The 27,256-nt window shown below is 41.2% G+C and overlaps 3 protein-coding genes across 8 annotated transcripts; 1 reads left to right on the forward strand and 2 right to left on the reverse strand.

Moving 5' to 3' along the window:
* Nucleotides 1-1,004: 1,004 nt before the first annotated feature.
* On the reverse strand, nt 1,005-19,227 carry ndufaf5 (NADH:ubiquinone oxidoreductase complex assembly factor 5). 2 transcript variants are annotated; one of them, XM_084685667.1, is made up of 12 exons: nt 19,092-19,227; nt 8,545-8,698; nt 4,280-4,320; nt 4,079-4,142; nt 3,902-3,949; nt 3,659-3,762; nt 3,527-3,566; nt 3,211-3,408; nt 2,556-2,616; nt 2,297-2,380; nt 1,637-1,719; nt 1,005-1,532 (listed from the first exon to the last, which is right to left on the reverse strand). In XM_084685667.1, exons 2-12 carry the CDS (start codon nt 8,605-8,607, stop codon nt 1,446-1,448), a joined length of 873 nt encoding a protein of 290 aa, XP_084541793.1. In that variant the 5' UTR covers nt 8,608-8,698; nt 19,092-19,227; the 3' UTR covers nt 1,005-1,445. The 2 variants fall into 2 exon arrangements, with proteins under 2 accessions (XP_084541793.1, XP_084541792.1); XM_084685666.1 differs by lacking the exons at nt 8,545-8,698; nt 19,092-19,227 and adding an exon at nt 4,392-4,881.
* Nucleotides 5,023-22,804, forward strand: esf1 (ESF1 nucleolar pre-rRNA processing protein). Of its 3 annotated transcripts, none has more exons than XM_084685656.1 (14): nt 5,023-5,107; nt 12,995-13,451; nt 14,085-14,437; nt 14,678-14,791; nt 14,904-15,013; nt 15,430-15,582; nt 15,897-16,011; nt 16,208-16,391; nt 16,492-16,659; nt 20,196-20,320; nt 20,426-20,513; nt 20,794-20,882; nt 21,303-21,452; nt 21,669-22,804. In XM_084685656.1, exons 1-14 carry the CDS (start codon nt 5,051-5,053, stop codon nt 22,041-22,043), a joined length of 2,538 nt encoding a protein of 845 aa, XP_084541782.1. In that variant the 5' UTR covers nt 5,023-5,050; the 3' UTR covers nt 22,044-22,804. The 3 variants fall into 3 exon arrangements, with proteins under 3 accessions (XP_084541782.1, XP_084541783.1, XP_084541784.1); XM_084685657.1 differs by having other exon boundaries at nt 20,797-20,882; XM_084685658.1 differs by lacking the exon at nt 5,023-5,107 and adding an exon at nt 5,579-6,958.
* btbd3a (BTB (POZ) domain containing 3a) lies at nt 22,138-26,972 on the reverse strand. 3 transcript variants are annotated; one of them, XM_084685663.1, is made up of 5 exons: nt 26,849-26,972; nt 25,146-25,381; nt 24,753-24,843; nt 24,450-24,568; nt 22,138-24,137 (listed from the first exon to the last, which is right to left on the reverse strand). In XM_084685663.1, exons 2-5 carry the CDS (start codon nt 25,292-25,294, stop codon nt 23,105-23,107), a joined length of 1,392 nt encoding a protein of 463 aa, XP_084541789.1. In that variant the 5' UTR covers nt 25,295-25,381; nt 26,849-26,972; the 3' UTR covers nt 22,138-23,104. The 3 variants fall into 3 exon arrangements, with proteins under 3 accessions (XP_084541789.1, XP_084541787.1, XP_084541788.1); XM_084685661.1 differs by lacking the exon at nt 26,849-26,972 and adding an exon at nt 26,437-26,820; XM_084685662.1 differs by lacking the exon at nt 26,849-26,972 and adding an exon at nt 25,588-26,414.
* Between the last annotated feature and the right edge of the window lie 284 nt (nt 26,973-27,256).

Below are 27,256 nucleotides of genomic sequence, written 5' to 3' on the forward strand. Positions count from 1 at the left end.
GTGGATTTTCAATGCTGGGTTCTCCTTTCATTTGGCACACTTCATACTGAATTTCTTCATAGATGTGGTCAGCCATGTTAATAATGTTGCCATTTAGTCAATTAGGTATCCGTTTCGAAAAATATATCTTGGCTAAAATGGTCAATGTAAATGTCAATGCTTCTATGACAAGCCCAAATGTCTGCGTTATTTTCTTCATTCAATTTTCTTCATCTGTAGTAATGTCCTTCTGTGTAGTATCACTTCCTGGCTGGATTGTTACATTGTCATTGGAATCGCAGGCTTGTGGTGGGTTGGATGTGGAACAGTTCAGATAGACAGATGGTTTACAATTGCAGAGGTAAATACTAGAGTCCAATTGTGTAACCCTTATTGTTAGTGACATTTTGTCTCCTGATAGGCCAAAACGTTTATCATTAGTTTTATCATAAGTCCATCTATAACAATGATGAGGTCCACCAACTTTCCATTGTAGAATCTTCCCCATGTTATGTTGGGTCCCACAGCATGATCACACCTCAGTCGCTGTTTGCTTCACAACTATTCACACTAGGGAGTCCTGCTTTCAGAAATGTCCATAAAGGCATGAAGGGGTCTGTCCTTAACCACTGATCAATTAACAATAATGATTACTTTATTACTTTAATACTGTTTTGAATGCTCCGAATCGTCAATTGTCCATCTTACTTACAGTACAAGTTATATATATATATAATTACATTTGTATATTAGTGTATATATTTTATATCACTGAATGGTTACCTTACTACTTAAATTACTACATGAATGACTAATTACAGAAATATTCTAATTCACTGAAACACTGGGAGATTGACACTGTTGACAAGTTGTCATTCCTTAAAGAAAATGTGTTCTCTAGATGAATTTACTGTAATAGGCATTACATAGACACCCAGTGATTCTCAAGACTGTAATACAGACTTTTTTTAAAACCATCTAGACTCTTTCAGTGATGGGTGAAACAACAGGCAAGTAGACAACAATTTTATTTTTAAATGCCAGTTTTTTTAATATTTGTACATTTACAGAGGCTATCGCTTCAGCTGTTTACAGAACAATCCTTTACGCTTGATGTTAGTCATCACAAAACCTGTCACCAGACAAATGAGTTTGTTGCACATTTAACCTTCCATCTTCATTCTCTGTGTATTCAATTCCTGGTGTGAGTGGAGCATTTTTCTTTAATGTCCTGAGGTGACAACCAAAGACAAAACATATATACGTCTCAACTTTCAGAAAAATATCTGATAGTTATTAAGTGGGCTTGTGAAAGATATTGAAACCGTTTGGTTAGACAACTAGACACTTTGGTTTGGATGGTCTCTGCGGTCTGACTTGGTCTGCTGTCTTTTCGTTTTCATTCTGTTTTTACCATAATGTTCAAGTACAACAAGAAACATATTTCACAATCCATTGATCCTTCTCTATGATTTGTCTTTGGTAGCTGGCTGGCCAATCTTCGAAAGATCCGCAAAAGACACATTTGCAGAGCCTCTTTTTAGTGGTTTGGCCTGCCATACAGAATCAAAACAAAAAACATTGAAGACAAATATAATCTTAAAGAAATTCTGTTAATTCAATGACAAGGAAAAATCTGCAACATGTGATATCATACCTGTGAGTCATGAGGTTTCCAGCCAATCATGTAAAGAATCTCAAAGGTGGCAGGGATGGAGCCGTCCTCATTTCCGTACATCTCTGTGGAAAATACCACTCAGTCACCCTTTTAAAGATGCATTCAAGACTTGAAGTCTTGAGCAACTGCAGAGTATACAGTCTTTTGTTCAATTTCAGTATTAACAAGACAGATTCGTCACAGAAGCTGATCGTGGACTTATTTATTAGTTTCTAGTGTGGCATTAACTTTTAATCATTTTGTGCTGTCTTGAACTACACTTGTCCATATTCTGTTCAGCACAGTTGCAAAAACAAAAGTAGAAGCATAAAGGGTACATCTCAGCTTAGTCTTTACTATTACCATGCTACTACTTTACTGTTAGCTCAACGGTATGTTTTGAAATGACCCATACGTTTTCCATAAGAGCAAGAATATACTTAATTTTGCATGTGTGGTGTTATTACAAATAGTTATTCTGTACTTACTTCTGCATGAGAGTTTTACTAGTATTAGGAGAAACTTTATCACACAACCCACCCCTTTAGCTTTGGAGGAAATTTGAAAATTGCCAAATGGACAGATGTTGGGTCATTGTGTAGAATATTTTATGGCTCATGAGTAAACATGAATGTGAGTGTAATGAAGTGGTCTTTTTACCTTGGTAAATTGCTGCAGCAGCTAAAATTGTGTCTCTGTGTAGTAGTGACTTCCTGTTCCAAGCACAGTTGCTCTCACCCATACCTACAAAGAGAAGACAAATGTGTGTGTATGTGTATACACTTTTATTTTGTAATTGTTTTACTGTTAAGACATTACAAAGAGAATACAAACAACTACTATGTTTCTTAAGAAAATGTACAAAACACATAGTGAAGCAATGCCTCATGTTTCCATAGCAGTAAGCCGTATACAATACCTTGCAAGTCCTTCATGACCTCAATAATTCCAGGATAGAGAACCTGTATATCATCAATGTCCTATGAAGAAAGAAAGAAAAACATTTTATGATAGATCAAGCTGGGGCCTATCCATAAATCTCACTCAAAAAATATGTGATTAAAGACCCAAACCTGACTTGAATAAACCTAACAAGTCAATCGGAGCTAAAAAGGCTAATTCTAATTCATGAAATCCAACTAATCCGAGTCTGTTTCAAGTTGTCAAGATATTTGCAGGTGCACTCTATTCTTAACACGGGCTAAGCCTGACAGTTAGCTTGCCATGGACCAGGTTAGTTTTGCAGTATAAGTTGCTATAGTACCTGAGCTTGAACTACATTGAGCTGGCTTTATGGAACCGAATCAACTAGAAAATAATCAGACTATGACATAAGCCTCGCTTATTTTGTAAAATCGCTTTATGGAACCGGCCTCTGCTCATTAGACAGGTGTTTTATGTTTTAACTATTCCAAGTTTAACGTTTATTTGCCATTTGAAACATTAAGGGTTAAGTACACTGTAATCCTGGGTCCTGCTCTCCTTTACAGTATCCTATAAATTTGACCTAAATCTTATGTTGTGGTTATAAATTCATCTAAGCTAAATCAACATGTTGCCATCTACGCTCTTACCACAGTGAGCATGTTGAAGCCTGCCTGGCCCAGCAGGTTGCCCAGGTCAGTGACGGCTGTGTAGGGGGACACATGCGGGGAGAACCCCCCCTCCCTCTCCAGCTCAGCCAGTTGCAGGGAGCACCGCAGCTCGTAGAGGGTCTCCCCACCCACCATGGCCCCGATGAACACTCCATCAGGCTTCAGAACTTGGTGGATCTGGTGAGGGACAGATAATGACCATGTTCAATTGTTACCTACCTATTCAATTTTCCCATCTCTACCCACTGAAATCTACCAAGTGAGCACTTGAACAAATCTCTTCATCAAATATCACCTGTCTCAAAGCTCCTGGTAGATCATTGATCCAATGTAGACTATAGGAAGCAGAAAGTTGGATACAGTCAAATGTATAGCCAATTGCTGTATCTCTAAAATAAAAAAACTACTGCCAAGAATCACATATTACCTCAAACTGCTGACCACTAGGTCAAATGTGTTCTCTTTGAATGGCAAAAACTCCTCATCTGCTTGGAAACAGTGTGTGGGGATCTCAATCTTTCTCGTTTGTCTCTGGGGATCAAAAATGCAAATCATTCAAGAACCTTGTTCCTGTTCCATGTTAATTTCCTACAACACATTACTTAGAAGTAGCCTATCACATATTAAGCATACTTTTTTTGTCCCAAAGACATTTCACAACTTTACTCACCAAAGCATTATCTGAGATTTCAGTGAGAAAGAGACACTCTACCACTTCCTGCAAATAAAAACAACATCTTAAAATTCACTCAGTCTGTAATATTTATACATACATTCTAAAAACGTCCAATATCTAGGCACAATTAAGTCATGGATTAATTCCCATGTCTATATACATACACTGTACCTTGCTCAAATGTTCAGCAATGTGACTCCTTCCAGAGCCAATGTCCAAAGCCAAGGGAAATGTTCTGTTGGGTCGCAAACGAAATTGTGCATGACTTTTGTTAGACGCCAAGCCTTTCGCTTTGAATACTTTCCCTTCATATCAACTGAAATTCTGTAAACAACTGCCATGAAGGCCTCATTTAAAATGTGCTCGTCCTACCTTGCGATGTCGTATACCCTGTCCGCAACTCTGCTGCCAACCTGCCGAGAGGAAACACACCAAGTCACATTTGTTAGCTGTACATTGTGCATGGTCAACATTTACCACCCACCTCATCTCTCAGGTAGTCGTATTTGTCAGCATCTTGTAGTGATGCTGCCCATTTCTTCTGTTTTCTTTTCATTGTTCGGTCAAATATATTCATTGTAGTTCCAGACCTGCTTGATAGCTGCCTATTGAAATCAGTCCACTGTGAACACCAATATTTGGATGGTATCAAGTTGCTTAATGAGGATATCCTTGAATGAACTGTCATGACATTCCTGCGAGAAAGAGTTTCTGGATGTTGTCGTGGTACAAGGAACCTCATGCTACCTATTTCCACGATTCTCCGGCAGACACAGCTTCGATTGAGAAAACAATTACGTACTCTGCTGTTCATGATGGAAAATAATTCACGCGCTAAAGGTAAGTATAATGTTGAATACGCGTTGCACAACAGACAATTCAGTTCTCCTGTCTTCCTGTCGTCCCCATTGAATGACCTCAATAACAGAAAACGCGAAAAAAGCGGAACTGGATTCTCCAGAGAAAATGTGGAAAATGTTTACTTGTGCAACCCACACATTTTCTATTATAATAAAAGTATGTTTTGATTTTGTCAGTATCAATGTTATTATAAAATACAAATGAATTAACAGCAGACTTTATTTATTTTAATTCTGAGCCATTCTCTACATTGTACCACTTCAGACACCGTAGGAAAAGTGCATGCTGGGACAACACGTGGATCCTGAGGCTATCACAGAAACCGTTCTGGTTGTTTTGGTAAGCGTTTACATTGCCAATTTTCTCAGTTATTTGTGGATTTTCTTAATTTTGAGATAGATTTTATGTTATATATAATCTTATCACTGTCGTCCTTAATCAAGCTTCATTGGGAGTTGTTAACATGTATGTCAATGACTATGAGCCATCTTTATAAGGAGCTAGCTAGCTCTGACTCTAGCTAGTACCTAGTTAGTTTACACAACACTCGGGTGAAAACCCAAGTGAAATATTAAGTCCAAGGATATGTATGAGCAGTGGCATTTGTTTCCCACAGATAAGTGTATTGAGTAGCACGTTAGCTACATATAGCAAACAAGCCACATAGTACACAGTTACTTGACAAGCACACATCATACTTCCTGGGCTCCAAGAGCTTTTACCTAGAAACACAAAGATTAGCACTGAGAGCGTCATAGCCGTCCATATGGACGTCCATAGACTGACTGCGATGGCTGCTGATCTTTGCAGGGATGGACGGACGGCGATGCTGTTCAGAGTGCCGTCCCTGATTAGCAGGGACGTCCAGCGATAGAGGGAGCATAGAGCATGGACGGCGAAGCTACGGCGATTCTGTAGCAGGGAAGTCCGTCGCTAGAGGGAGCATAGTAGCATGGACGGCGATGCTGTTCAGAGTGCCGTCAGAGAATGTCTAATATAGAGAGAACTGCCACTCTCGGGAAACTTCCGGGTTCTGAACTGGTTGCAGTTCCATGTGAGGGCGCTAACGAGCGAGTGCAGAATGAATGGAGGTCTATGGAACGGTACCCCTCAAAATCCACTTTTCTCAGGATATGTTTTGTCGAGTAATTTGAATTCTGAATTCGAAAGGGGAGGCAAAAAGAATCCACACTGCTGGCTGTTAGATTGTTTTAAAGTCGCCTTTCTGTTCTAAAAAGCCTTTGAAAATGTCATTCACATCGTACAACCAGAGGTACTGCTTTACATTTACATGTATTCATTTAGCAGACGCTTTTATCCAAAGCAACTTCCAAGAGAGAGCTTTACAAAGTGCGTAGGTCACTGATAATAACAACAAGATAGCCCCAAAGCATTGCGAGTAGCCAAAACAAGAAGCACCCATTGTGAACAACCAAAAAGTGTCAAAGGCAAAAACCATAAGAGCATGTAGGTAAGCAAGTTACAATTAAACAACATGAATCTCTAAGTGCAAGCAACAGTAAGATAAAAATAAGATGAACTAAAATAGAATACAACAGTTTAAATCAGCTACTACTAACCAACAAGAGCAACAGTCTCTAAGCAAGAGTCATTGTGATCCTTGAGGAAAAGAGCATTGGGTTCAGCAGACCATTCCTAAGTACCGTTGTACTCCCGGAACAAGTGTGTCTTGAGCCTTCTCTTGAAGGTGGAGAGACAGTGTGTCTGATGGAGATGGGGAGTTGATTCCACCACTGGGGGGCCAGGCAGGTGAAGAGCTTGTGTTGGGACCGGGCGGTCTTGAGCGGTGGGACCACCAGGCGGTTGTCTGAAGAAGACCGTAGGTCGCGGGTGGGGATGTAAGCCTGCAGGAGAGACTTGATGTGGTCGGGTGCAGTCCCGTTCACTGCTCGGAAGGTCAGTACCAGAGTCTTGAATCTGATGCGGACCGTGATGGGTAGGCGGGCCGCTGCGTTCTGAATCCTCTGAAGAGGGTGGGTTGCGCGTGCTGGGAGACCGGCGAACAGCGAGTTGCAGTTGTCCAACTTGAAGAGGACAAGTGCTTGGACAAGCAGCTGGGTGGAGTGCTCAGACAGGTATCTCATGATCTTCCGGATGTTGTAGAGGGTGAATCTACACGACCGGGAGACTGCAGCAATGTGGGCCGTGAGGAAGAGCTCGTCATCCATGGTAAGCCAAAGGTTCCTGGCTGAGGATGAGGGGGTCACCCAGTGTTTCCCACAGATTAGAAAGCAATTTGTGGTGGGGGGGTGGGGGGGGTGGGAGGACGTTACTCAGAACTTAAAAAAAAAATATGTATATGTCTGTAGTTCTGGAGGACGGCAGGGTTAAGGGAGGGTTCCAGATAGAGGTCCTGTATCGCCCGCGATACAGAAATGCTGCGCCCCCCTCCCTCAGTGAGAACGCACTCAAATTCAAAAAAATATATTTTTAGATGGCTACACATATGATACCTCGTTGGAAAGCTACGATTCTTGTGCTTCCATTGAAATAAACCAATTCAAGCTCAACTCGCAACAGAAAGTACCGTCAACGTCTTTGTCCGGTGACCGTTCATTCAACAATGCCAGAGAAAAAAGTTGTACTTACCTACGATTACTTAGGAATGTTCCAGGTATGCACACAACTCATCAAAACCTAATTTGCTTACATTACCAAGGGTCCAAAGTATCAAACCATGTCGAGTAGTTGTCCAAACAATGAATTATATCCACACATAGCCACGATCTTTTTGCTTCATTCTTACAATTTCAAAAACATTTTTTGACAAAGTGTCACAAACAATTGCTAATAGCTACTCATGTGAGTAGAGTAGAAACCCTAGTCTTAAAATGGCCGCTACACTATGACCTTTTGATAGACATTTTGGTTGACCCAATAGGAGCTTCCATGCCCCGGTGACAGCCCTCTAAAGCCAACCAGGTCTGTGCGTCCCGCCCCCCCCCCTGCACCCCCCCCTCTACACGATTTTTTCTAACTGGCTTACAATGGCTATGAAATGAGCTAGTGATCCTTGTAGCTTAGAGCTAGCTGAAAATGGCAATACCCCATATGCCAGGTTTTGTGGAGCCTTCAAAATAAAAGTCGATTGCGCAATATGTCAGTGTTCTTCGTGCACCAATCCTGGAAATCAGATAAAGCACTCCAATGTGTTCATGCTTCAGTTTTTGTGTTTCAGTAATACTAATGAGGGATTTAGCTGTTATATATGATAGTTCTAAGTACCACCTTTCATTAGAGATAACAATTATACCTTTTTATCCTAAGAATTTGACCTTGGTTACAAGGGTTTTCTGGAGTCTCCAAAAGGCCCTTTTAGAAAACGCATGGATGTATTCTTATAAAAACATGTGTCAAATATGAATATATTGTGGTATTATGTTTGACTTTTGATCTGAATTGGGTAAGGCTTCAACCTGTGGTCCAATGCTGTCTTCCAGCTAATACCTACCACCTCTAGGCCTCTTCAGGCCTCTGTTTTCAACACAAAATCTAGGCGGAAATAGAAACTTTCACTTTCCTTGTGTTCAAGCTTCTATTACTCAACACCAGTAGGACTGACAGGGGTCCTGACAACAAGGAACATAACTTCAGAGTGTCAGCTTTCAAAAGAGTCCATTTACATACATGTACTCCAAATGGTTCATTTGGAGTACAGCAGTCAATTTAGTTTGGGTATGCTGTTTAGGCGTTTTTGGGCACATGGAATGAGAAGGGGTTAAGGGAGGGTTTTACAGCAAGCTCTGGTCACTTACTTTTTTCTCTGACGGCATCGACAACACAGCTGACAGGTTAGGCTCTCCCGCTTTGGATGCCATCAAGCAGGAGCTCTGGTCGTATCAGTCCTTCACTAACCAATCAGCATTCATTAGAAGAATGCTAGCGTGTTATGGGCAACAACGACTCACCCTGTAAGAAATCAAAAGGACATAAGTACTCGTTCATTCAACTTTCGACCTATAATCCATGCGAAAACTACAATCAAATCGGAGATTTCTCAACAACAATTAGGCGAAAGAGACAAATTTAGCCGTTGAGCTCCGTAGACTCCCATTCAACATGCACTCGCTTGCGATCACCCCCAGTGGAACTCTGGTGGAACTGCAAACACATTCGGTACAATGGGGCTTAATAGGGAGTGGCAAGGCTCTCCTTAAACAGGCTCTGGTGCCGTCCCTGATTAGCATGCACGGTGCTAGCACTTGAATGGATGAGAAGGACGGCCATGTTTAGCAGGCTGTTGAGCTAAACCAGAACTGTCAAAGGATACCATAGCATGTAGCTAGCTACAGCAACTTTGGATGACTCAATAACTTTCGTCATGTTATTTTGTATGAATTGCATGTAAGTAGGCTATATATTTACGCCTTTTTTTTTTACGTACAAAATTAGGCCAATCAACAATAAAATATCATTACAATATAGACTTGAAAAACTGGTCTATATTATGGTTAGGGTTTGCCTCGATGTAGACTACATACATTTTTATTATTTAGTAAATTGTTAATAAAGACTTGTTCAAAGATTGTGTTATGACCCTTTTATATACATTGCCCTTAAGGTATTTTAAGCCATCAGTTATTTATTTATTTAAGTGTTTTATGGGTGGATTTGGAGCCACCAGTCAGTCGCTCCAATTTTGCGCACGAACCACTTGAGTATAGACAAATGCAATACCATGCTATGCGACAAGTCAAGTTTTGAAAATATGTATTTAGTCTTGTATCACCAGCAAAAGTTGTTTTTGACTATGGATCCGTCATGTTATCTTACGCACGGTAAAGTTAGCACTGAGCTAGAAGGACTACATTTATTAAAACATAATAAATTGACTTGGCTGTTCAATTATGATAGTGTAGTATCCGAAGTGTAATGCCTTAATATCTCGTAGCATTAGACAAATACTCATAGAACTGCTAACTGTTGGAGCTCATAACCATTTCCTTTTATTTGCTTTCTCCACACTTGTCCACTCCGTCGCTCTCTCCGCACGTCATCAACATGCCACCGGCCTTAGCAACAATGTCACACGACTGTCAAGCTGGCTCAACTGCGCATGTCGGTTGCAAAAGTCAAACTTCTCCCGAGTTTAATACACTTGGAGTGTAGATCAGGTCATCATATATCTCTGTCCACTGGATTACAGGGCTTGACATTAACTTTTGAGGCAGTTGTCCTTTGGACAAGTAAATTTACGTTTTGCTTGTCAATGCACAAAAGTCATGTGACCCCAATACCTTTAAATAGCCTGACCAAGTGATCGGGCAAAACCTAGCCTAGCTAACGAAGGTTGCTTTCTCAGGCAAATGACGAATGAAACAGGCTTGGTTAAAAAAATCCAATATGCTGGCTATCTTCAGCAGGCTCGTATCTACAAAACTCAGTCCTCCCTGACTTTTATGGTGTAGAATTGCGGGAAATACAACATTTTGCACACTGCCAGTGAGTGACCAGTCTGACTGAGGTTAACGTCAAAACAGTAACGGGGACACAGTCTCACTCAGATTGCTAGTTTAAACAAATCTGAAAAATAATCGAACCAGCTAAAAAGTCCTGGCTAAAAGCAAAATTCCCATATCTCTTGAAAGCTGCCCTGCTCGACTTTTTAGATGTAGAATTGACTGTAAAACTGTAAAATTATGAACTTTGTGACATGACGTGAAGACATGGTTGCCGCTCGACTTTGCGCTCTGTACCGGGCGACATTCTCACTCAAATGTCAAGACTTTCGTGACCCAAATCAAAATTCTGATGCGACAGATCAATAGGGAATCGCTTTCTCTCTCAAAGTCTGTCCTATTCGACTTTTTTGGTCTTTTTAAATTGAACTATTTGTATGATAGGAAAAAGGGAGTCAGGTGGCTGAACGGTTAGGGAATCGGGCTAGTAATCAAAAGGTTGCCGGATCGATTCCCCGCCATGCCAAATTACATTGTGTCCTTGGGCAAGACACTTCACCCTACTTGCCTCAGGGGGAATGTCCCTGTACTTACTGTAAGTCGCTCTGGATAAGAGCGTCTGCTAAATGACTAAATGTAAATGTATGATCCGTTTGGTCCTTTTGCCGTTTTAAATGCTATCCTTTCCTGGTTTTCTGCCACCACTTTGCGTACGCATTCCTAATGTTTAAAAACAAAAAATTGGTCTATAACCAGTGTTGGGAAAGTTCACTTTCTACATGACCTAGTTCGGTTCATAGTTCACAAATTTTAAAATAAACCAGTTCAGTTTATAGTTCATAATTCAACATTTTGAACTAAGTTCGCAGCTCCAATATGTTGCAAGCTATAATTTTGAATTATTTCTACAGCCCATATAGAATCACAGACAGCAATTATTTTAATAGTTTAAGGCTGAAACTGTGTCAGATTTCATCTTCATATCCATTTTTTTTATCCTTATCCAACATTCAATTTGAAGGGTCAGGCTTCCCTCATTCGTTCTGTCTGCAATACCCCTCTCGGCCTCTACGCAACTTCGGCGCTCTCACACTTGCCAGACATAGACAGTAGAAGAAAGCACACGCAGCAATTGACTGGTTGGGAAACCCTGGATATAAGACAGTTAACAAGGGCTCGACATTAAGGCTTGTCCGCTTGTCTGGGACAAGTGGATTTTTTGTAGGGCAAGTGGAAGAGAACTTTACCTGTCCCACTGGACATGTTAAAACTCAAACTAAATCAAATGCTATGTTACTTCACGTTATGTTACAGGTCACATGTATAGGTTGCCTGTTACATGTGAACAAGTCCGCTTAACATTAGTCACACCATTACACTATATGCAATGTTATGTCTAAATCGACTACTTTGTATGCTGAGCTTGTAGTGAGAAATCAAAAGTATGGTTTGGAGTCTGTTAGCAAGAACAGTTTAACTTATATTTTAGAATTAAAGATTTTAGCCTGTTCTCCTTTTCTAAACTGGCCACGGGGCAGTTGCACGACAGTAAACAAAAGCTGCAAGACACCCAATGCAACTGCCATGAGACACTTGCGTACCACTATCAACAGGACAGTAACTGTCATGTGCCAGTAGAGGCACTGGCATGTACCGCTAGCTACTGTCACGTACCACTCGCTCCACTGTCACTTACCACTCGCTACAGTACAGTACAGTTTAGGTTCTAACCGCTACTGGATATAACAGTACGCACACATTTTCAAAAGAGGAGCGAACCATGAACCAAACCATAACAAAAAAAAAAGTGTTATTGCTTGAAAAAATAAAATAAAAAATGTTTCTCCAAATTTTGTGGCTTTGTTTAAACTCTGATGCATTAGTATGAGTATTAGTTATGCATATGCATAATCATTTAGTCATAGAAAGGGAAGCCTACATAGGCTACTGGGACCCCCCTGGGCTTTTTGTGGGCCCCCCCTGGGCTGTAGGCCCCTGGATATGCCATCACCTTTCCCCCCTAAACGACGGCCCTGTATAAGGGTCATAACACAATGTTTACATCTTTAAACAAGTCTTTACTAACAATTCACTAAATAATAAAATTATATGTACTATGTAATATTGTTTTTCAAATCTATAGGCAATTGTCATGAGATTTTAATGTTGACTGGCCTACTTTTGTATGTAAAAAAAAATACAAAAAAATAAAGGCGTAAATATAGCCTACACTTAAATGCGCTTCATACAAAATAACGTGACTTATTGAGTCATCCGTAGCTAGCCACATGCTATTCAAGTGTTAGCGCCGTCCATGCTAATCAGGGACGCCACTCTGAACAGCATCACCGTCCATGCTCTATGCACTCTAAACAGCATCGTCATCCATAATCTATGCTCCCCCTAGCGACGGACGTCCCTGCTAATCAGGGACAGCACTCTGAACAGCATCGCCGTCCATGATCTATGCTCCCTTAGCGATGGACATCCCTGCTAATCAGGGACGGCCGTCTGAACAGCATCGTGGTCCATCCATGCAAAGATCAGCAGCCATCGCCGTCAGTCTATGGACGTCCATATAGACGGCTATGATGTCCTCAGGGATATAGCTGGCTCTCAACATTAGTCTCAAAGTTAACCCATATATTTTAGCTTTTGTACACATATGTGGTTGCCCATAGTAGAAAAAGTGGGGTGGAATGTTATTCTCCATGTTTATTGTAAACATAATTAGTACATCTTAAAGTAATAGTTAAAGTTAATAATAAACAGCTAGTAATAAACAGTCTCTCTTTGTTTCCTACAGTGCTCGGAGAATCTTGCCATCATGGCGTCTAAAAAGCACCACGGCAGTGATGACCGCTTCCTCAAGGTGAAAAAGGACCCACGCTTCTGGGAAATGCCAGAGAAGGAGCGCAAGATCAAAATTGACAAACGCTTCCAGTCCATGTTTCACGACGAGCGGTTTAAGCTGAAGTACACGGTGGACAAGCGTGGCCGACCCGTTAACCACACCTCTACGGAAGACCTGAAGCGCTTCTACAACCTCTCTGACGAGGAGGAGTCTGACGAGGAGGATGGGAAGAAGAAAAAGAAGGAGCAGGTGAAGAAGAAAGAGAAGACAAAAACAAAGTTGGATTCTGCTGTGGGAAAGGACACAGACAAAAGTGAAAAACCTGTAGAGAAGGGAAAAATATTGAAGCCCAAAGACTGTGACTTCAAGGGAGCCCAAACTGTGAGAGGGGTAAAAGTCTTTATGGAGGGTAAGTGAAAGATGTTCATGACAACTTTTTGGTGTTGTGTTGGAGAGGAGTGAAGTGAATGCTCAAAACCTTGTAGATGTTTTGTTTTTGTAATTTTGAACTAAATTGACCATAGGTGAGGGTAGGAACGTAGGAAGGAACGTGGGTAGTGACCGAAAGAACGAGATCGCGAATACAAGCGGCCGAAATGAGCTTCCTCCGCAGGGTGTCCGGGCTCTCCCTTAGAGATAGGGTGAGAAGCTCGGTCATCCGGGAGGGGCTCAGAGTAGAACCGCTGCTCCTCCGCGTCGAGAGGAGCCAGCTGAGGTAGCTCGGGCATCTGATTAGGATGCCTCCTGGACGCCTCCCTGGTGAGGTGTTCCGGGCACGTCCCACTGGGAAGAGGCCCCGGGGAAGACCCAGGACACGCTGGAGGGACTATGTCACTCGGCTGGCCTGGGAACGCCTCGGGGTCCCCCAGGAAGAGGTGGTGGAAGTGGCCGGGGAGAGGGAAGCCTGGGCCTCCCTGCTTAGGTCGTTGCCCCCGCGACCCGATCCCCGGACAAGCGGAAGATGACGAGACGAGAACTAAATTGAGACTGTGTGAACTCACTAGGTTCAGTAAATGCCAAAACATTTCTTTTCTTGAGACAGGTGAGGAAGATGATGATGATGATGAGGAGCCAGGTATTGATGAAAATGATGAGGATTTGGCAAAGGTAGACGTGGGAGACAGGATGTCAGATGCAAGTGAGGATGAAGACAAGGTGGATGAAGATGAAGCGGAGGCAGGAAGTGACCTTGAGGGCGAGTCAGAAGACGAGTCTGGTTTGGAATCAGACGATGACAGCGACAGCGGGCCTGATCTTGCCAGAGGGAAAGGTAATGTGGAAACAAGTTCAGACGAGGATGAGGAAGACGAGGTGGAGGCCATCTTGCGTCACGAGGAAGAGGAGATCGAACACGACTGGGGCGAGTTGTGCAAAGATGCACCACGGACTGAGGACGTAAGTTAAACTGCAGGAAAATTGCGAATTTTTATTGTGTTGTGATCATGTAAAAAAGCGCAGTAAGCAAAGATTTCAGTAACTAAACTCAAAAATCCTGGGATAGACACTTTTATTTTAACAAAAGCTACTTAACATTATTATTCTTACTAGTAACAAATGCGTTTTTACTTTGAAATGTAAGTTTCCACACATTGCCTTTGAATTTGAATTGGCATTAAATACTCCAATACCAATCAGGTAACCAAGAGACTGGCTGTGTGTAACATGGACTGGGATAGAATGAAAGCCAAGGACTTGCTTGCGTTGTTCAACTCCTTCAAGCCCAAAGGAGGTGTGGTGCTCTCTGTGAAGGTAATCCTACCCTAATTAGTTTGTATTTGATCTGGATTAGATGCACTCCTTTAGTTTCAGTTGAATGCAGCAGGTAACTACTTCAATGGTTTATTGCATTTGATTTGTCCAGATCTACCCATCTGAGTTTGGGAAAGAGCGGATACAGACGGAACAAACACAGGGTCCGCTGGAGCTTATGGCTTTGCCTGAGGACCCAGAGAAAGACACAGATGAGGAAAAGTAGGCCCTACACTATTCTGCACAAACAGCAGGTTGAATGACTATACTGTGTTAAGGGTTGGTCACTTGAGACACACAAACCAATCAATGTGAAGGTGCTTTTTTTTGTACAACTTTGACTATTAAGTGTCTAAATCTGCCTTAACAATCTGCCTTGGCTGTACTATAACTGTGATGGGGACCTGAAAAAAACAATGGTAGATAATTTAGTAACCGTTGTTAATTTAGTTAATGAGAGACAAGCATGAAATACTGAAATACTGACCTGCGTACTTGCGCATTTCATGCGCTCATTTACAATAAAAGTAATACAATTATGGGTTTGAAGAGTTGATATATAACTGTCCTGTTAATTTAAAATTCTTGCTATGGATTGCTACCAAAAAATTACAATTATAAGTGCGTTTGTCTCCCAGGATTTACAGAGAGAAGATGCGAGACTATCAGTTCAAACGGCTGAAGTATTACTACGCTGTGGTGGAGTGTGATTCGTTGGATACCGCCGCCAAGATATACGAGGAGTGTGATGGCTTTGAGTATGAGAGCAGCTGCTCCATCCTTGACCTTAGGTAAAATGAATTGGCAAAAGTAGAGGTTACTAATACAATAACAGGCTTTAATGAACTGAAAACACAAGTTATACGACTTATAGTTCTCAAGGATGCACACACGCAATCTCAACTGCGCTGTGAAGAGCGTGTCCTTGCTATTCTCCAACATGCACTCCATCACTGCTGATAGACGGCCTAAAATCTTGTACAGCCCTATTTCTGATACCGTGGTGGCAGAAATTTAGCCGTGGCGAGCCGCCACGACAAAATCAACATAGGGGAAACAATGTATATAGTAAATTGTAAATCCTGTGTCACATAAATCCTGACAGGTACATACCTGATGATATGATGTTTGATGACGAGCCAAAGGACATGGCCACAGATGTTGACCTTTCTGTGTACACTCCAAAATGCTTCACCTCAACAGCATCAGCCACGTCCAAGGTTAGGCAAACTGACAAAAACTTTCATTTATTAATCTACGTTGACTTTCAATTTGGCACTACAACAGCCTTTAAGAAGCACGGTTATGTCTGGGCTATAAGGGATGTTTTAGGCTTAAATATTTGTTCTAACATATTTTAACACTCAAAAAACACAGACGGCCATTTTTAGCTAAATTTCTCTTTTCAATTGTCAGGTGGAGTTAACATGGGATGAGACGGACCATGAGCGTATGACTGCCATGAACAGGAAGTTCAACAAGGAAGAATTGCTGCAGATGGACTTTAATGCATACCTAGCCTCCTCTAGTGAAGAGGAGGACGAAGAAGAAGGGGAGGGATTGATTGACATGAAAGTACTGGAGAAGGAACAACTGAAAGGTATTAACAGAACACATTTAACAGTTAAAGGATCCTTCTGCAACACTGTGTTGCATTTTTCCAATTGTTGCATGTTTGCTTTTTGTCTTTGACAACCTAGCTGAAGAACAAAAGGCTTTCGTTGAGGAAGTGCGGGAAAAGCCTGCAAAAGGGAAAAAGAAGAGTGCCGAGCAGATCGGCAAATACAGAGAGATGTTGAAGAACATCCAGGACAAGAACAAAAAGCACCAGGACAAAGACATGGAGATGGAGATCACGTGGGTGCCAGGTAGGAGGCCCAAACTATGATGGAGCATGATTGAGCATGTGTACGGGGCAGTTTATTGCTGGGATTTACAGGTCACATGATATGCTGTTTTTGGATGCTTTTATATGGGCCTTAGTGGTTCCCTAATACTGTATCGAAGTATCTTTCCCAAAATTCAGCCTTGGTGGATAATTACAGCCACTACGAGCAGTCCCACAATGAGCTTTTCTCAAGACGCGCTATTTCTGTGTCTGTAGCTTAAATTGCTAATGAGGAAGAGAAGGGCAGCAACATGCGCTAATGTTTACAACGGATGTATCGCAATGGCTTGTAGCCCCCGTTGCTGTAAGATGCCTCGAATTTAGCCATTCTCATGTGATCACCCTGATTTGCAGAGGCGCACACTCATTGTCATTTCAATGAGGAGAAAGGCGGATATCGCGCGCCATAACACCAACAGCATAACGGTTATCCAAATAATAAAATTGAGGTGAAATCAGTTTCATATTCAAGATTCAACAGACATTCATATTCGTACCTCCGTGTCATATTTAGGGACCGGGGTAAAAGAGTTGACAGTCCGAATGTTTTTTCAATATCTTTGTCAAAATCCACCATACCAACTTCAAATTTGTACCACATTCTTTTACTACTGACTGACCAATTTGTACAACCTTTGGTTTGTTGATAATGTTGATTATTTATTAACCCATAGCCGATAAATCAAGAAAAACACCAATATTTCAGTGTTACCTCAATATCTTTGTCAAAAATGAACATAGAAATTTCAGACCTGTTTCACATTCTTCTACTACTAGCACACCAACTTGTCCAAGCTTTATTTTGGTGATGAAGACGATTGTTGATTAACCAGGGCCATAGCCAATAAGTCAATAAAAACACCAATATTTCAGTAATTCCTAAAAATATAAGTTTGAAGTTTCTATGTTCATTTTTGACAAAGATATTGAGGAAATACTGAAATATTGGTGTTTTATTGACTTATTTGCTATGGATTAATCAATAATCAACTTTATCACAAAACCAAATGCTTGGAAAACGTTGTCAGATAGTAGTAGTAGAATCCACAACAAGTCTGAAGTTTTTCTGTTCATTTTTGACCAAAATATTGAGGAAATACTGAAATATTGGTGTTTTTATTGGCTATGGCTTAATCAATAATCATCTTTATCACCAAACTAAAGCTTGGGCAACTTGGTCAGCTAGGAGTAGAAGAATGTGCAACAAGTTTGACGTTTCTACTTTCATTCTTGACAAATATTGATTAAATACTGAAGTATTGGTGTTTTCATTGACTTATAGACCAATTATCACCCTACGTCACAACTGTCAAGCAGGCTCAACTGCGCATGTCGGTTGCAAAAGACGAACTTTTCCGAGTGTCGAACAGGTCATCATATATCTATGGCCACTGGATTGCAGGGCTTGATATAAAATTTTTGAGGCTCTTGGCCTTTGGACAACTACATTTACATTTCACTTGTCTATGCACAAAAGTCACTTGACCCCGATACCCTTAATAAGCCTGACCAAGTGTTCGGGCAAAACTAGCCTGGCTAACGGAGGTCGCTTTCTCAGGCAAATGACAGAATGAAACAGGCTCGGTTAAAGAAATCCGAGATGCTGGCTATCTTCATCAGGCTCGTATCTACAGTAGGCAGTCCTCCCTGACGTTTCTGGTGTAGAATGGAGTGAAATACAACATTGTGCACACTGCCAGTGAGCGAATCTGACTGAGGCTAACGTCAAAACAGTGTAACGGGGATGCAGTCTCACTCAGATTGCCAGTTTAAACAAATCGGTAAAATAATCAGACCAGTAATCGCTTTCTCTCTTAAAGGCTGTCCTCCTCGACCTTTTAGGTCTTTTTAAATCTAACTATTTGTATTATCCATGTGGTCCTTTTGCTATTTAAAATGCTATCCTTTCCCGGTTTTCTGCAGCCACATTGCGCGCTCATCCCGAATGTTTACAAACAAATAATTGGTCTATTGGCTATGGATTAATCAATAATCAACTTTATCACCAAATCAAAGCTTGGGCAACTTGATCAGCTAGGAGTACAAGAATGTGGTACAAATTTGAAGTTGGTATGGTGGATTTTGACAAAGATATTGAAAAAACATTCGGACTGTCAACTCCTTTACACCTGTCCCTAAATATGACGCTGAGGTACGAATATGAATGTCTGTTGAATCTCGAATATGAAACTGATTTCACCTCGGTAATAATAAAGAAGTGTTCAACACTGGCGTTACAGCGTTTGTATTCACACACACACACTTGATGCCATCTACCTTTACATTAGCAACAGTAACTCACCTGTTAGCTGCAGAGCTAATGTTACAGCCACATTCTAAGGGTAGCAAGTGAGGTAACCATATAGCTAGTTATAGTAAAGCAACAAAATGATATAGCGTTAGTTAACTTACTTGTCCAAGGTTTGTAGCTTGACCAAGGAGAGTTAGTAATGATCCAGAATTTAATTTCAGAAAGGCCAGCTTTGTATTGGTCCAATTTGAGGAAACGGTAGTGGCTTAAATGTATGGCGCAGACATACAAAACTTTGGGAAGTTGTGTCGGCGCATTTCCAGCGAAAATAAAATTAAGATACTGGTTGTGCAGAGGCTTGGATGAAGGAACAAAAAAAAACTTTTGTTTTGATTTGTACATCCAAACACTGAGCAACTGTTATGCTTCGTTCGTTTGCTAGCCATGATGTCTCTCCTGGAAAAACCAATGTTGCACGTTGCCTATGCATGATCGTAGCTCAGTTTTTCATGGGCGGCAGGGTTGCCAGGTCTGTGTGACAAAACCAGCCCAATGACCAATCAAAACCAGCCCAAAACCAGCCCATGGCCAATAAAACCAGCCAAAAAACCAGCCCAATATCAGAACTCAAAATATGACCCCGCCAAACCATATACACTGCTTTTAAAGTCCAACAGCATTGTTATCATTGCCTAATGTATTGTAATATCTGCAAAGTAACACCAATTGTTTAGTATGCCAGCATTAAAAGCAGTTTTCTCAAGAGACTGAGAGCATTAGGCACGTGTGTACACGCACAGTGCGTGTGTGTATGTGGGCGTGTCCCATGTCCACGTGTGTACATGCTGATCTGGAGTCAGTTTGGTAGGATTTGGGTATAAATAAATTATTTCATTTAAAATATGGATTTTTATATAAAGATATTCATGTAATTTGCATGCAAAATACGTCTACCCAAAGCAGCGGACAAAAAATAAAACCCGCGGCAACGCTTCAAAAGTAGCCCAATTCCGCAGGAAAACCGCGAACCTGGCAACACTGATGGGCAGGCAATGCAGAGAGAAGGGCGGTAGCCTGGCTCCTTGTGACATCACAAGGAGGAGATTTTCATTTTCTCAAAGGCAGAGAAGAACACCCAGGGCTTGGTTTACACCTATCAAAAATTCTAGCCATGGGGGACCAAAGGCAGGCTTGGGGAACCCATATGCATGTTAAATAACCTCCTAAAGTTTTCATGTCATGTGACCTTTTAACGTTTTTGTCAGGCCTCAAAGAAACCACAGAACAGTTGGTGAAGAAGAAGCTTGAAGGAAAAGACAATATGACACCTTGGGAAGAGTTCCTTGAAAAGAAAAGGGAGAAGAAAAAACTGAAGACAAAAAACAAGCAGGTGAGCATCGAGGAAATAGCTGCTACAAGAACAGCAAAACTACACATTTTCAAAAGCAAACATACACACAATATACTTTGTTACATGCAATTGTATTTTTGTCAGGCGACTGAATTGGACCTCAGTGACGATGAGCTTCCTCCAGATGTTGATCTAGATGACCCCTTCTTTGCTGAGGAGCTTGGATCAGTGGGTAAGTGCCCATGTTATTACATATTTAGGAAACTGTAATAGATTGTTTAGTCGGCCATCTTGTTTTAATGTGACGTGGAATGAAATCCACTAGCTTGCTAAGTAATGATATATTTTTATTTTATTGATAATCTTTGTGTAACCTGCAGTAATATTGCCATGCAAGTAGTGCTATTCTGCCGTTATTGAACACGTTCATTTGACAAAAAAATTAAAAATTAAAAATGATTGTTACCATTCACCCTTTGTTTTACTTATCTGTCTCAACCTGTGCTTTGCAGTAGACCTGAAAAAGAAGACGAAGGCAAAGAAAAACAAAAAGAAGGAAGAAAGAACACCGGAAGAGGAAGAAGCGTTGGTGAAGAGAAAGGTTGGTATTGGCATGACAGATAGCTACATTGATACATGGATGCATCGGAAGGCAACAAGCACAAAATGTCACTCTCAGCTGCTGGTTGCACTATCTGTAATTTTTCACTATTGTACTGTACTCCACCTAGGTTAAAATAAGTTATAAGTTGAATAGATTCTTTGTGCATTTAGGGTTAGTATAGTTTATTGTATTATATATTGTTATCTGTATATTTAGTAAGTTTTAGTATTAGGGTTAGTATAGTGGATTATTTATTGCTATCTGTAGTTTAACTAATTTAAGCTCAGCATAGATGTTAATTATGTTCTGTGTACGTTATGTTGAAGTGTTTTGGTAATGTCTCCGTCACAAGGGAACTCAAATTAAAGTGAGCCTGTTTCAAATGACTGAAGTCTTCGCTTTCTTGGGTGTCTCTAGGCTGAGATGGCATTGCTCATGGACGACGAGGACGACGACAAGCACAAACACTTCAACTACGACAAGATTGTGGAGGACCAGAACCTCAGCAAGAATAAGAGGAAGAGACTGCTGAAGAAGGACACAGCCCAGGATGAGGACAACTTTCAGGTCAGAGAATCAATAGGTTGTTGGTGGGTTGTCTGGACGCATAGAATCGCGGCGCTTAGAAAAACAATGTTACCTGAAAGATTTACTGTATGAGAATATAGTAAAATAAGCTAGTTTACTCTGCATTGAAAGTACAACATGTTTCATTCAATTTGCTGTTGATTTTTTCTGGATTTGCTTTGAGTAGTTTGATTTAGTTTGCATGGTCTTTGACAGGTGGATGTTCAAGATCCTCGCTTCCAGGCCATGTTCACCTCCCACCTGTACAATCTGGACCCGTCCGACCCTGGCTACAAGAAGACCAAGGCCACGCAGAGCATCCTAGAGGAGAAGCAGCGCCGCAGGGAGAAGCAGCAGAGCTGCCACCAGGTGGCGCTAAAGACTTTAGAGTCCAGGAAACATGAAATGGGGGCAAACAAACAGGAAAAGGCTGACAGCAGCTGCTCAGCTGTGTTCGATCCCTCTACGAAGGCCATTGACCCGGCTCTGTCTATGCTTATTAAATCAATTAAAAACAAAACGGAGCAGTTCCAAGCAAGAAAGAAGCCGAAGACCACGCAGGATTTACCTGTAGTGAATTACTGTCCATAAACACCGATGGGCTGGACCTTGTCACTGCATTTCTTTGTGACAGAGATACACTTGGGGTAAATAGTCAGAAATATATTATACTCTGGACAACATCTCCATATAACGTTTAATAGTATCTAACAACGTCAATAATAGTGTAAACTGAAAAACAGGAAGGACAAAAAAACAAAAACAGAATTAGATAGCTTTGTCATTATTCAAACATAGCACATTCATAGGTCCATCAGCACTGTCGCGATTACAGTACACATTTTTTTCTTTGACTCTTTACTGCCTGTTAGAATACACCACCTAAAAACAAGCTAGTGAGGGGGATACAAAAAGACTTTCCCCTTTCATATAGGGGGTTCAGTATATGGTTCAGCATATGATTAAGTTATACTGGACCATGAGTATATTATGTATATGCTTACATACAAAAGGTTAGTATTTACATGAAAACCTTTTAATGATGAAATAAAACATTGTTTTAATCTGAAGACACACATGACAACGGATTGACGTTCAACAAAATAACAGTTTTAGAATACAAAACCTTAGAAATTGCACCATCAAAATTGTTGACCATTTCTCAAGTTAGAAATACAAAAATATATGTTGTGTTTCTCGAAACTGTTGAAATATTTTGTACTAAAGTCATATCTTTAGTTATTGTCATTGTCTTTTGTAGTGTAACAAATTATATCACGAATGTAAGAGTGGGGGGAAAATACACTGCATACTTGTGCTGTTTTTGATTAAATGTTAGGTTGCAAGGACAACATTTATACGGAGTGAAATATTTTTAACACTGCACATTATCCTTCATTTGACAGAAAAAGTAACTTTTGTTGCTTTTGGTCACCACAACCCTGGTCCTTCACACTGACTTTTAAGGCAGACTATTTCAAACTCTTCCACTCTTTACAGAAACATGTTAAATACGCCAAAATGAAGATTTGATGCGTGAGCACATCCTGAGAATAAATCCCATCTTCATCAGTTTTCCTACCCTTAAATTTCCTACCCTTCCAAAATGGAAGTATCAGAAAAATTGCCCTGGATTGTGGCATCTAACATTTTCAGGCGTAGAAGATGAGTTCTGGGATCTGACCCCCTTGCACACCTGTTCCGTTGGTACTGTCTGAGGAACACTGAAACTGGAAGGTCACCTTCCCACACTGCACCTCAGTCATACCCTCCTGACCAAAATAACTCAGCTCATTGCCGTCCAGCACCACGCTGGCCGTGTAGAATGTGTCCGGCTCAATCTGCACCGGGTACTCGAACCACACTGGGAACGTACTGCTGGAACCGTCGGAGAAGTACTTGATGAGGCTCTGGCCCAGGGACACTCCCTGACGCTTCAGCTCAATTTTGGCGCTGTACTCTGCCGAGCCGCAGCTAGAGCCATAAAGACCAAAGCCGGCAATGAAGACACGCTTGTCCACGGCGAACTGGATACTGTCGCAGCGACCCCTGTAGCGCCACTGGTTGCTCCGGTAGGCGCACGACTGGAAGCGATGGCAGCGTTGTGGAGACAGGCCTTTGCGGGGGTTACTGACAAAGAGCAGATCGGGCTTTTTGGCAGCTGTGTACCACAGGAAGATGTCGTTGGTCTCGTTGAGTGTCAGCACGCCGGACTGCGCCGCTCCGTTGGCAAAGTCATCCAGCGCCATGGTCGGTATACGGATGAGGTAGATGGCTTTGCCCAGCACCAGGCGCTTGTTCTCGATGGTGGGCTGCAGTTCCTGCCGCTGGCATTCGGCTTCGGCCCAGCTCAGTGCCGCCTCGAACACCACCATCTCCTTCGCATTGAGGGTCTCGCGACGCAGGATGCTCTCGAGGGTCTGTGCGTCGATGTCGCAGAAGCCCTCCGAGCGGAGTGCTAACTCGGCCTGGGCATCAATCACCTCCCAGCAGCGCTGTGTTAGGTCGGGCTCTTCAAATAGGCAGCTCTGGGACAGCAGCACGCAGGCATTCTTGGCACTCAGACTCGTCTCCAGGAAGTTAACACAGGCTCGTGCCAAATGAGGCACTATGTACTTTTTAGCAGCATAGAGGGTAGCCAGAACAGAGTCGGCACACAGGTCTATCTCATCACAGTAAATGTACCTGTAATGTCAAGTATAGATATGTTTAGTTGACAAAACTTTTAGAAGTCATGCAGAAAATGGATAATAGATGTTAAGTGACCTCTAAGAAAACTCAACATTCAGGGTTAACCCATAAAATGAAAATCTATTTTCAAAAGCTATTGTGAGGACAATGTCCACATCAATCACTGGATAGAAAAAAACAGCTCAACTGAACACTTTTTGCCGGAAACCACTGGAGGCTCACGTAATGCTCCCTTAGAAACACATAGTAGTCGTCCATAAGTCAAATCCTAATGCTTAGATCTTGTATATGAAAAAAGAAACTTACTTCAACATTGCCAGAAAAGAGGGAGGTTCAACGTCGGGTATACGGATCTCTTCTTTATCCTCAGCCAGTTCACCATAAAACATGGCATGGAAAACTGAACTTCCAACAGCCAGAACATACTGAGAAACAACATAGAAAATAAATAGGTAGTATTTTTTTTTTTTTTTTTTTTTACTTATGCACTTTGTAAAGCTCTCTCTTGGAAGTCGCTTTGGATAAAAGCGTCTGCTAAACGAATAAATGTAAACAAAATATCTAGAGACATTACAGTAATTTGATACTGGAAAAGAAGAACAAGCTTACTTTGTGCCCTGGGACTCGTTGGGTCCCACCTGGAGGGCCCACAACAAAGTGAACATCTGCCATCAACTCACTGTTGAACATGACTGAGTTCCTGTGAATTAATCATATGATGGTGTGGCATTGGTAAGAAGACTTAAATCAAATTTAAAAATAGTTAAACATGTCAGTGAAATTTGTACTGTCCTACACCACCTGATGATGCAATGGCGACAGGGTTAAATTTCAGCCAGTTAACTTAATATAGAGGGTATCGATATCCGTTATAAGCGGCCTGTCTCAATCATGATCTTTGTGCCTACTGTCTTGCATGTGAGCGGTTTTCTCATCATTTAAGTTACAAGAACAATTTGGACTGCAATCAATACATGGGACAATACTTGGCACAGCACACACCTTTCTCGAATGGTAGGATACAGTCCTTGCCAATTAAAACTGTGTATTGTGTTGTTGTTGTTCAGATTCTGCTGCTGGTACTGCTGAACAGCTGTACTAGCGGAGGCACAAGTGACCGGCGTCTTAGTGGAAAAAAGCTCTGCAGCCATCTTCTTCCCACGTTTGTTTAAATGAGTGATCTCATGGCAGACCAAGTGTTGATGTTGGGTGATCCTTCAGTTTTTGGATCCAGGCCTCTGTAAGCACAGGGAAACATGAGCAATTACTAAGCTATACATATAGTAAAGCTGATCATTGATACCCAATATAGAGAAGTAAAATAAAAATTTGCAGTTGTAATGTATAAACAACTACTATGGCATCTGTCACTCAACCCTCCTCGGAAAAGAGGCGGCAGAATCTGATTTTTTAGTTTTTGTAATCAGTCTAGAAAACGTTGTACTGAATTTGGGCGAGAGGGTACTTCGGTTCAGCTCTTAAAGGCAGGGTAGCCAAGTTGCGCGAAGCTAGCTATTTTAGCTTCTTTTTGAGATTCAAACCAAAATATTTGACTCCTGTCAAAGCCACTCCCACAAACTACAGTAATGAGCATTGAGTGGAGGGGCAGGGTGCCCGCAAGTAGGTAGGTAAACAGACAGGTAGCCCGTCCAATCAATAGTCAGGTTACCCCTTAATGATTGGTCATTTATTACAGTATTGTGACGCCCACCAATGTTGGAATGATTTCATATTACCTTCAAACTTGTCGATATATTGGTTGCTTTCAAGACGTGAAGTTACTTAAAACAAATATGACAAAAAGTGCATCTCAACAATTGCCTACCCCGCCTTTAAGTCTCATTCCCAGTCTTGTCAGTTTTTGTGTGTAGCAGTAAATCGACGACCTTATCAGCCAGGTATTCTAGCTAGTTGTGTAGGGTTACTTTATTGTGATCAATACGCAGACAATTGGGAAGTTATCTTGACAAACTGGCTAGGCTAACTAGGTAGTGCTGACCGACTAGATCGAGCTGGCAAGATAATTAGGCCCCTTGCTTTGATATGTCACGATTGCCAGCGATAGATACTATTACAATACTATGCAACACCAAATTGAATGTATCTGCTACAACACAGCTCTACCAGGTCTTCCAATTTCAGCTGCTAAACTACTGTAGTAGGCTCCTATACAGCTATTTTCAACGTTTAAATAGATTGCTAGCCAGGTACTGCAATGCTAACAATACGCATGTAGCCATTCTGTGTAGCAGATAAAATATTGGTGTCATTGCAATATACTTTAGCTACTTACCTGGTTCCACAAGCCAATCATGCACCTACTCCACTACGCGATATAACGATGTGATGTTAGGTTGTGCACATTGTAGCTAGTTACTAACGCTACACAGTAATGATGTCACCATCACACAACTAGCTAACGTTAGCTCTCAATGTAGCTAGCTAGTTGTTGTTTCTAACGACGCCAGCAAGACAAAGAATCAACTAGTTAATTACCCACTTAAACGCTGCTAATAAATAGTCGTATTTTGTTGCACGGAAATGTATCGTATGGTCATAAGTATCCAACTAGCTAGCTATTATTACTAGCTAGTTTAATTCGATAACTTGTAGAATGTTATTGTTAAAGTTCCCGACACATCCTGTCACCCAGTCACAAGGAGGGCGGTGTTTGAGAGCAGTCTTCACTATAATGCTTAATTTACCTTCTTTACGCCATAGCCAACATGTTTTAAACAATGACGTATACAATTGAGACAATTGTCAAATAATTGGTGGCAAATCAACTAAAATATTAAATATTTAGATGAGTAGCGTATAGTTGTAATCACGTGTCACACATTGGCACATACATAGCCTATATATATTTTCTCTATGCACTGTCCTGGCTAGACTACCTATGGTAGAAAATAAAAATAAATCAATTTCTAGAAACATACTAGAAACTCAACCCAAAGTATGCAGCTCTTGAACAGCCGATTAAAAACCTTTACTAAATTATTTATGTTAGGTTAAATTCCAGGCCAAAAGTCGAATTACATGGAGTGAAGTAGTTCACCACCTGTCGTTTTAAATTACGATTTCGTAACATGTCCTTAAATGGACTAATAATG

This window comes from Hypomesus nipponensis, chromosome 21 (genome assembly GCF_054491055.1).
Source record: "Hypomesus nipponensis isolate SF chromosome 21, ASM5449105v1, whole genome shotgun sequence".
Lineage (NCBI taxonomy): Eukaryota > Metazoa > Chordata > Actinopteri > Osmeriformes > Osmeridae > Hypomesus > Hypomesus nipponensis.